General features: G+C 40.5%; 1 protein-coding gene and 1 long non-coding RNA gene across 2 annotated transcripts; one reads left to right on the top strand and one right to left on the bottom strand.

Annotated features, from left to right (window-relative positions):
• Positions 1-1,280: 1,280 nt before the first annotated feature.
• LOC116748332 lies at positions 1,281-4,283 on the top strand. Its single transcript, XR_004348258.1, has 2 exons — positions 1,281-1,898; positions 2,328-4,283. It is a non-coding gene; the product is annotated as an uncharacterized LOC116748332 (long non-coding RNA).
• Positions 4,284-5,418: 1,135 nt separating this feature from the next.
• Positions 5,419-10,033, bottom strand: LOC116748331 (rab GDP dissociation inhibitor beta-like). Its single transcript, XM_032621074.1, is given in 6 exon segments — positions 5,419-6,373; positions 6,462-6,516; positions 6,701-6,845; positions 8,377-8,445; positions 8,448-8,547; positions 9,912-10,033. Coding segments are annotated over 6 exon segments (588 nt in total). The 5' UTR covers positions 9,984-10,033; the 3' UTR covers positions 5,419-6,226.
• Positions 10,034-10,398: the final 365 nt, after the last annotated feature.

The following is a 10,398-nucleotide window of genomic DNA, read 5'->3' as shown; positions in this document are numbered from 1 at the left end:
TAAAAAAAATAAATTCACCTATGGGTTTTTGGACATTTATTCATAAATTAGGTTGCTCCAGTTATAAGGACAGAAAAATTGAGACCAGCGTGTAGCCTTAATTTAACTCTTAAATAATAGACTAGAAACAGGCAGACTCCCTTAAATGAGACTTGGGGCCTGCGGGAGGCCCTTCCGTATCAAAGATGGGCCTGCAGGTTGTAATGAGACGGGAAAAGGAGTGTGGGAATGCAGAGGTGGACTGGGGGAGTCTATAAATGGGACAGGTCATCTGTCACAGGACTGTCCTAATAAGTTCACACATAGGAAGCAGACAGTACAAACCCACTTTAATGATGTGGAAGTTGAGGCACAGAGGATGCCAGACCTGACCCAGGCAGACAAGGAGGAAGTCAGGAAGCTGGGCTTTGACCCGGAATGTTCGTCTCCAACCTGACAGTTACCTTCTGTTTGACCGCACTGCTTTCTCCAAGGAAGACAACTGAAATTGTGGATGTGCACGGGATCTCGAAAGATGGCCGAGAATAGCAGTTGGGGAAAGGCTTGCACTTAGGAGAGGAACTTGTACAGGAGGAAAAGAGGGAGCGGAACTGAGAGCTGAGACTGTCAGGGAGGAAGGGGCTCCAAGGGGCCCTCACAGGGCTTAGTTAACACAGCACTTCAGAGGGAAGGTTCAACTTCAGGAGTAAGTACAGAAGCAGATGAAAGCTGAGGTGGCAGAGCACACCTGTTAAGATCCGTCAGTGTAAATTATTTCAGCATGCATAGGACTTTGCGTAAACAGAGACACTTATGTCACTGGAATCTCTTCACATCAGGCCAGTCTCGAATAGTGAGAACTTTTCAGAAAACTTATCATATCCTTTTGCCCTTGGAGGTGGGGAGAATTTGTCCAAAACTAAAACAAAACAGAACAAAAACCATGCGTGGTAATCAGTAGCTACAAAACCATCCTCTAATTCATCTCTAGGCAGATACAGGACTAAATAGATACATAATTTTTTAAATATGCAAAATAATGCCACACATAGCATAAAATAGTAACTAGAAGCATATAAAAAATTTCTGTTCACAGTGATAAACTATGTACAGTATGATGCCAGGCATATAAATTTACACATATAAAGGATAAAACCTGGAAGGAAATTCATCGTGATGCAGTTCATGGTGTGACTAGAGCTTTGGAAATACGCAGGCTTTGGGTTTTCTCCAGCAAGCAGGAGCGAGGGTGTGAGTACTGGAGGGGCTGCAGGATGGAACACTTTCCTCTAAAAGGAAGAATAAAAGGTAGAAACAAGATTAAAAGTGAGGTGAGAAAATTCTAGCTGTTAGATGATCTTAATGAAGTTGGTGACTATCTAACCAAAAAGAAGTAGAGTGGTTTTGGAGAGCCAAAGCACGGGAAGCACTGTTGTATGAGACAGGAAGGGGCCAGCTGGGAAGGAGTGGGAGGCTTGCCAGCCACATGGCCATGTGCTGTCCTTCCTGACGGGACGAGGAGTAAGTACACTCGGAATGTTTTGAGGGAATTCGACAGGATGGTGACGTCTGGGAAGCCAAGTGTGTCGTACAAAAGAACACAGAAGGGAAAAGGAGTTTGACTAAGTATAGTGAAGGCCAGAAAAAGTCCAGGAATAAAGCAACTGAAAATTAAGATACAGAAAATCTTTCACAAACTTAGACTTATCTAAATTTAACATTTTTGTGTATTTTTCAGAGTGGATTCAATTGCATATAAAAAGAACTTAATATTGAAATCGTATCAGAGTGCAAATATCTTTGAGCTGCTTCATTATCACCAGTGTGACTCGCGATCATCACAAAAGCTGAGCACCTGAAATGTCTGCTAAACCTGCAAATTCAGCACGTCCACGCGAGGTTTGCCGTCTTCCTTACAGGTAAATTCATAGCCTTAGTTCTAATTTTCATCAACCAGTTAACGCCCAGTAGGTCCACTCTAGAAACGTCCTTCCATCCAAGTGGAGTCATTGGCGGCCAGGAATAAACACACACGAGGCTGGGGCAGCAGGTATTGTGGGTTTTGTCCTGTTAATAGAAGAAAAAAAAAAAAACCTGTACTAGATCTGTTAGGTGTAACCATCTAAGCTTTTAAAAAAAGTGCCCATCAGTGGTTTCAGCTCCCTCCCTCCCACCACCGTCCATGGAGGCGGCTGCTCCCAGAGCTCCAACCACATCCCTCACTTGAAACAGGCTCGCTTTTTCCTTCACGTGTATGAGTCTTTTTTTTTTCAATAAAAGGGATTTTTGCTACTTTTAAATGTATTAATGAATTTTTTCACCAAAAAAGCTTACTTTTCTTTTTACAGAAAAGCCTGTTGGTCTCCAGAGATGTCTTTGAAAACAGTGGCATCCTTGTTACAGATGTAAATGACTTTATGGAAAATATACAGAAAGTAGCAGCTCCATTCAGGAGTAGCTACTGGTAAGAACACTTGTGACTCTCTCCCATGTGAGCTGGATGACAGCAGATGCTGACATCTGTGTCTGCAGGAAACCAGTTGCTCAAAAACTTTTGTACCTTATACGTCATGCTGTAAATTTAAAGTTTTGTTTATTTAGGGATGCTGCTAGTTTGGCATAAATGGGACTTTCTCAAGTATCACTAATGAAATAATTAACCTCCATTCTATGAGTGTTTTCACCTGCAGTCCATCTGCTGCCAGGACGGAAGACAATGTAGCCTACATGCATAGACATTTTCCCCAGTAGGTAGCATCCTATTTATGGAATAGTTCTTGGTTATTTTATTTTAAAGACGGAATTATCAATTTTGTATTTGTCCAGGTGATTTAACTACAGCTTACCTATACATCGGTGATGCCAACAAACAAATGAGTATTTTCCCTTTTCTTTGAAAACCTTTGATTTATATGAGAAGACTGTTCTGTGTATCTCAGTGTTCTACAACTTGGGGGATCATTTTTCTTCGTGTTTTACACATTGCCAAATGTCTGACTTTGTTGTCTGGCTTTGTTCACAACAGCACTGTAGTTTTCCATTAGTTTTGGGTTACAGTGTTCGATATTATTGTTTTAAATTATTCTCATTTTAAGCAGAATAGCTTCAAGCTATTCATTGAAATTAATGATAAAAATAAGAATTTTACAAGTGTACTCAATTGTAGCAAAAATAAGTATTTTAACCAGTAGCTTTGTTTTTGCACGTTAAGGTCAGAAATGCACATGTAATGCATGTTGTAGTCTGTTTTAAAGGTTTGTACCACCTGTGTAAAAACTAACATCTTCAGTGGTTTTTTTATCTGCTGTTTTTCATGCTACACTACATAAACATTTTTTCCTAAATGGTACAAATTTATAAACTGTCATTTTCACTTACTCAGTTTTTGTAAACAGCGTACTATAAAAATCAACCCTCTGAGGAAGAAATAATCATTATTTGTATTAGAAATAATTTCTACACCAATCTTTAAAACTCAAAACCAAGCAAAAAACATTGGTAAGATACATAGTATCTATTTGGAACAAAGGTTTTTGTACCTAATTTGTTTCATTTTAATAAAGACAACTAAAAATCATTCAACTGCTTCTGCAGTGATTTTATAGCAAATATTAAATTTGTAAGAGAATGTTCTACAGCACTTAAAATTTTTTAGGCCATTTAGCAGAATAAGTAGCTTCCAAAAGAATCCTACCACTTACCTCACTTTGGCCGCCATCTGTCAAAGCCTCATCCCCGCAGGCCTGCCCGGTGCTTTCCCCTCCCTCGTGCGGTGCCGAGCAGCAGGCTCCAGCAAGAGGACACTTCACAACTCTCCAACTGGCCCTTCCAGGGGGTCATGTCAGCCTGCACAGGAACTTCCCTCAAAAGCCATTTATCTGCTTTTAAACTCCCCCTACAGAACCGAAAGTGTTCCTTTCCCCTCGGTATGTTCTTAGGAGGAGGAAGAATGACTGAGTTTTAATTCTTACCCTAGCTCTTGCTTAGAGACCCACTCAGCTTGATTTTTACCCCAGGGATAAGAATCTAATAGGACCATAACTAACTGTATTTGGTACACTGAATTAATCTGAAATTACTACGGAAAAGGAAAGTACAGCGCACCTGCCAGCCGTGCTCCTCCCCTGAAGAACCTTCCAGCACCCACGAGGCCGCCCGTTCTGTAACTGAAGGCTTAGCCAGGCCACAGAGGAGCAGGCGCCTCCAGACTGAGCTTCTGCAGAGACTCTGCCCTCATTACCTTTGTGCCCCGTTGGCCTGGCACAGAGATGTTAGTTGTTCCAATAAATATGCCGACTGCAGAATATGAAGGCATCCTGGTACTTCCTTCGTACTACTAACCCAGCTTGTGCCTCCACCTGCGTTAACGGTTCACAATGCGAAATATTGCAGGAAAAGAGGGGAAAGGCCTCCTGGAATTTTAGATAATCTTTCTTATGAAAAGGAAGCAGTTGTTTTCAACCGGGGTGATCTGGGGTTGTCACGCCAGGGAGGTGCATACAATGTGCAGGACAGCCCACCTACAACAAAAAATTCTTCGGCCAAAAACGGATAGTATGAGATTGAGAAAGCTAAAGTAATCACTTGGATAATCGAAGTTATTATTACCCTAAATCCTTTAACAGATTGCCTACCTTAGTCTGCGTCCTTCAGACTCAACTTTAAAAGAGAATACAGTTACAATGTCCTCATTCCTCCGACATAAATGACAGACTCAACTATAAAAGAGAATACAATGTCCTCAATGTAAATGACAGCACATACAGTGAGGCTTGTAACAATCAAGGGGAAAGGAGTTACCACTAAAAACTGTCTGTCTACAATCTGAATTAAATGAAAATACTGGGACTTCCCTCGTGGCACAGTGGTTAAGAATCCACCTGCCAATGCAGGGGACACGGGTTCGATCCCTGGTCCGGGAAGATCCCACATGCCACAGAGCAACTAAGCCCGTGTGCCACAACTACTGAGCCCATGTGCCACAACTACTGAAGACCACGTGCCTAGAGTCCATGCTCCGCAACAAGAAGCCCAGACACCACAACGAAGAGTAGCCCCCACTCACCACAACGAGAGAAAGCCCGTGAACAGCAAGGAAGACCCAACACAGCCAAAAATAAAATTAATTAACTTATTAAATAAATATATTAACGCACCCATTCCACCGGATGTCACTTACTCTCTGATGGGAACGAATCCTTGTTCTACACCACTACTAAGGATATCTAAGAGTCTAATAATTATATTGTACCAAGAAGTAATTCGGGGTCTACTCACAGTGAAGCCAGATGGCAGCACTCCACCAACCACTAGGGTCTTCAGCACTCTTCCCCAGCATCCGTTTTCAGCTCTAGTGAAGGAAATGAGCAGCTGTGTCAAGGCCAGTACAATACTTACTAGCTCTGAATTGTCAGGACACAAAAGACCAACAAGAGGGAGCTGGTTTCCAGAGTTTGGCTTTATTTTGCAGTACAGAAATCATTTGGAGCCATTGTGAGACAGACATCATTGAAGCAGAGGCTCTGTCAAATCAATACTGCGTTGCAGCAGCTTGGTCCATTGAAGAAGCCACACCTGGGATACAAAAGCAGCTTCTACGTTTACCTGCTTTATGATAGTTTCTTTCCCCTCTGCTCTCATCAAATTTATTAGATTAAAACACCGCACACAGGCTTCCTCCAAAATGACTCTCAAAGTCTGGAGTTTGGTTAGAATTGGAGGCCCACATAAACCCAGCTTGTGGCTATGCTGCCTGGGCACTGTTCTAACACTTGATGTAAATGTAAAGGGGTGGGGAGGAGTGAGGGATACTGTCCCCAACGATGGAACGTTCGATTCCGTATCTCCTTAATGTCAAGAGGACAGATGGCACGCAAACTGTACTGGCACAGCTCTTGAGCAGCAGAAGCTCGTAACTGCAAAGGCTACACTGATTAAAAGATACAAATACTGTATCAAGTTCTCTGTATCAGTATCACAATGTTTTAAAACTGATCCTTCACTAGAAAAAACAAGCCAGTATTGGTTAAATTGAACAGAATGTGGGAACCTGCCAATTCTGAAGAGCCACTCCATGAAAACAAGTTAATACATGATATTAGAAAGGGGAAGAATATTTACTGGTACAGTGCTCTGCAATCTCTCAGCTTTGATTACAAAAGCAGGCCTTACAATATTGATTTCATACAATATGCATCATTTGCCAAATTTTAAGTTTGTCCTAATTAGATGATAACATGTACTGCTGTTAGTCTTCCCCATAGATGTCATTTTTCTTGCGCTTCATTTCCTCAAAGTCAAACTCGGATCCCATCATCCTCTTATAGATGTCCTTAATGTCATCACAGGTTGTCTCAAAGTGAGTTGTCGCATCATATGTACGGGATATAAAGATCTGGAAATGAAAGTCACAAAGACTTCAGACTATTTAGTGATGTCTCCCAATAAAGCCTGGTAATTACCCTTTTCACATTGCCACTCACCTGGCTTTCTGTTCCCAAATCTTTTGGTACAAGGAGGTCACTGATGCTTACGAATCTGGAGGGGAAAAAGAATTAAGTAAGCAGGGAAGTTGACACGCCCACTCACCGCTTTGCCTGAAATTCAAAACCCAGGCTGGTAAGAGATGATGGCTGCTCTCATTGTTCTCATGGGGTTCTGTTCACCATGGAGCCAAAGGCAATCCTGGGTTTGAGCTGCTATAAATGAACACATCACTTACTTCTGCTCAATTGGTTCCAAGAGTTCCAGAGCTGGTCTGATTTCTTTCTCGGGCTCCTTGGTCTCCACGGTTGTGCTGGCGATGGCAATGTACTTGCCCTGTGCGGCCACATTGTGTGCGGAGGAGATCATGCAGACATAGATATCTGCAAGCAAGCAAAGCCACCTCACTGCCAGGGTCTTTAAACCTTGGGCCTGTGTGTGCACTCAGTTTCACCCATACTTCACTGAGCTGTGAGTTAAAATTACTTGGAACAGACTGGATATTCTAAGATTAAGTTCTATATGGAGACAAACAAGGTCATACATAAAATATACAAATATTCAGCAACTCTTAGCCTACTGGAGATGAAGGATTTATGTGGCAGTGAACAGTGGACGGGGAGATGACAGTCTCTACCCAGATGTCACAGCTCACTGTGGAAACCTGTCTTCCTCTCTGAACCCTGCATTTAGAAAGGTTTTGAATAGCTAAGATAGGATTTATTTAACTACTGATTTCTCATTTTTTAAGCAATATAAAATTGCAAACACAATAAGCTATTCTTGAGTTGGCATAAGCTCATAATAATTCCATAGATTCTACTTGTCTGTATACTACTAGTTAACTACATAATTTCCAATATAGGAGGTAATTACTGGGTTCCCTTTACTCTTTTTACACTCTCCCTGACCCTGAGATATACTTGGGAACCCTTGAAAGATTACTTTCGTCTGTGTCTCTTAGTTCTCATAATAATCTTCTGTGATTTCGTCTCTTACATGGAAAAAAAAATTAAAAGCTTTAGGGCTTCTAACTGAAAGGAAGATGGGAACAGCTAGTGGATGAAAGAAAACTGGTTAAAGCAAACAGATTAGGAATTACGATTTCAGAGCTAAGTCCTGATCTTTTTTTTTAAATTTATTTATTATTTATTTTTGTCTGCATTGGGTCTTCATTGCTGCACGCGGGCTTTCTCTATTTGTGGCGAGCAGGGGCTACTCTTCGTTGCATTTCACAGGCTTCTCATTGTGGTGGCTCCTCTTGTTGCAGAGCACAGGCTCTAGGTGCGTGGGCTTCAGTAGTTGCGGAGCGTACGCTCAGCAGTTGCGGCTCACGGGCTGTAGCGTGCAGACTCAGTAATTGTGGCGCACCGGCTTAGTTGCTCCGCGGCATGTGGGATCTTCCCAGACCAGGGATCAAACCCGTGTCCCCCGCATTGGCAGGCGGATTCTTAACCACTGCGCCACCAGGGAAGCCCTGCTAAGTCCTGATCTCAATCAGAGAAATCAAAGTTGTTTTCTAGCACACTGCTAAAATCAAATACAAGTATTAAGTTGACAAATCATGACACAAAAGCAGTGCTGTCATCAGCTCAAAGTAACAGTGAAATCAGGTCAACTAATAAGCATAAACCTCCACAAGGCACACAATGTTCAAACCAGGCAAGACTGCCTGCTCATCCAGTCCAGCCTCTCAGTTCTACAGAAGAAATGGAGGCCCAAAGAGGGGGGTACAAGTCCAAGGCAGGGCTCCTAAGCAAACGTTTCCATTTCAAAGTGATGACTTAGGATCTCTACGAGCTAAAAGGGATACATCACATTTTATTTTCCATATGTAAACTATAGTCTCTTCACTGTAATAGAGCAGATAAAATTTGTAATTTCTACACACATCTGCTTATCTTCAAAACTGACCTGACTTCCGATTGACTTGGTTCTGTGGAATAATGATCTGGCAGGAGTTGGCATCGTTGGTGTTCTTGATGGGTGGCTGAGGATACAGATGACTCTGATCACCTGGCCCACTTTTTCGACTCGATCTTTCACGTAGCTGGGATCACAGATGAGCTGCTTACAGCGAGCAATCTGTAATAAAACATTAATGGGTATAATGATGCCATCGTTCTTGAACATCGCCTGTTATCTTCAAGTTAACTGTAGATAATTAGTGAATTATAGATAACTATTAAAACTAGCTTTGCCGACAATCCCTATAAAGTCTCCTGGAGCAAATCTATAAATTCTAAATCTTATTGAAATATTAGGAAAAGTGTGTTGCATGGTTTTCAGACTCATAAGTTTTAAAACTGGGCAGAAGAGGGTTAAAATCCTGGCTCTACCCAACCTCAAAGAGGTTGTTGTTAGGATTAAATGAAACAGTGTATTTAAGGAATGTCATTATATGTAAATGGACCCAGTGAAAAGTAGATGGTCTATAAATAGTTCTTTCTAATATTAGAAACAGACCATAATCTTTCCTTTTAAGACTATCCTTACTAAGTAAAACTTAAGTTGCAAGATAAATTATGTATTATTATATTATCGTCTTCTCTTTCTATCAAAGCCCTGAAATGTCCTAAGAGGAAGCAGTTTCCTGAAGCAAAGAAAAATGGAATGAATAAAAAGAACTTTGAGATATCAGATTAAGACGTCTATCCCTATCTCACGGGCCCAACCACTCCACGGCATGTGGGATTTCCCAGACCAGGACATGAACCGTGTCCCCTGCATTGGCAGGTGGACCCTCAACCACTACACCACCAGGGAAGCCCCCAAAATACTTTTTTAAACATAGTTTTTCAGTTTCTTTTTTGAACAGTTCCATTTGTAAAAGTTGATGGTTCATGAAATATGGTCGGCTTGCAGACCAACAGCACTGGCACCATCTGAGAGGTTGCAAGAAAATGCAGACCCACCACAGACCTACTGAATGAGAAACGTGTACTCTGACAAAATTAACAATTTACATTCAATTCAAATTTGAGAAACACTGCTCAAAACTCCACCCGGCCAGTTCCTTGGCTAAACCCAAAATAAAATAATGTTAACAGTAATAATTAACATTACTAATATTTAATAATTTAATAATAATAAATTAAATAATAAAATAGTATTGGCCAAGCCCCAATTCAACCAATAAGTTATAAGTGGTACATATAAAGCTAAATTTAAATGAAAATTTGGGAGACAGACACCAACCCACACTACATATATAATACTTACCATTTAGAGCTCATTCATAATTTGTTTTAGTCTTAAGCAACAATCAACACAACAGAAAATATTAAACATTATCTATAAGTTTTCAGTCATTATGAATACCAAGTTACCATAAAGAAAACATACATAGTGTGAAATCTAGGATCGATGTCCATACCAAATTTAGTACTTATTAAACAAAGTTTTCTTTACAAGAATATAATATTTCTTAAATTGTAAAAGCTACTCACCTCTCCTTCAGATTTTACACCAATCACTTTTCCATTTTGCATAATGATTTCTTCAATTGGTTTATTCAGCATGTAGGTACCTCCATAAATAGCACTTAGCCTAGCAAAGTATTTAAACTATAATTAGTAATTATAATTGTAATTATAATCAATCAGTAATTTATAATTATTTCAACTACTAAAGTCTCCTTTCTTAGATTTTAATGAGTTACAGGAAACATGTATTTGTTCAGTTTCCTTCCAGAAGACATTAGTTTAAGTCATAAAAGCATCAATTCTAAAACAGTCAAAACCATGTAATGATGTCTCACATTCGTAGTTATCAAGTGCAAACAAACCACACTGACCAGTAATGGAATAACAGCTTGTAAGTCTAATCCTCCTGCATATTAAAAATTAAGACTCTGAACAACCAAAAGTCTATCAGAAAGCACACTGGACAGTGAGTAAAAGCAGGCAGAAACTAGACAAGAGACTTGAAGGAAGC

This window comes from Phocoena sinus, unplaced genomic scaffold, assembly GCF_008692025.1.
Source record: "Phocoena sinus isolate mPhoSin1 unplaced genomic scaffold, mPhoSin1.pri scaffold_57_arrow_ctg1, whole genome shotgun sequence".
Classification (NCBI taxonomy): Eukaryota; Metazoa; Chordata; class Mammalia; order Artiodactyla; family Phocoenidae; genus Phocoena; species Phocoena sinus.
The sequence above is the reverse complement of the archived record's forward strand: the minus strand, read 5'-3'. Positions and strand labels throughout refer to the sequence as shown.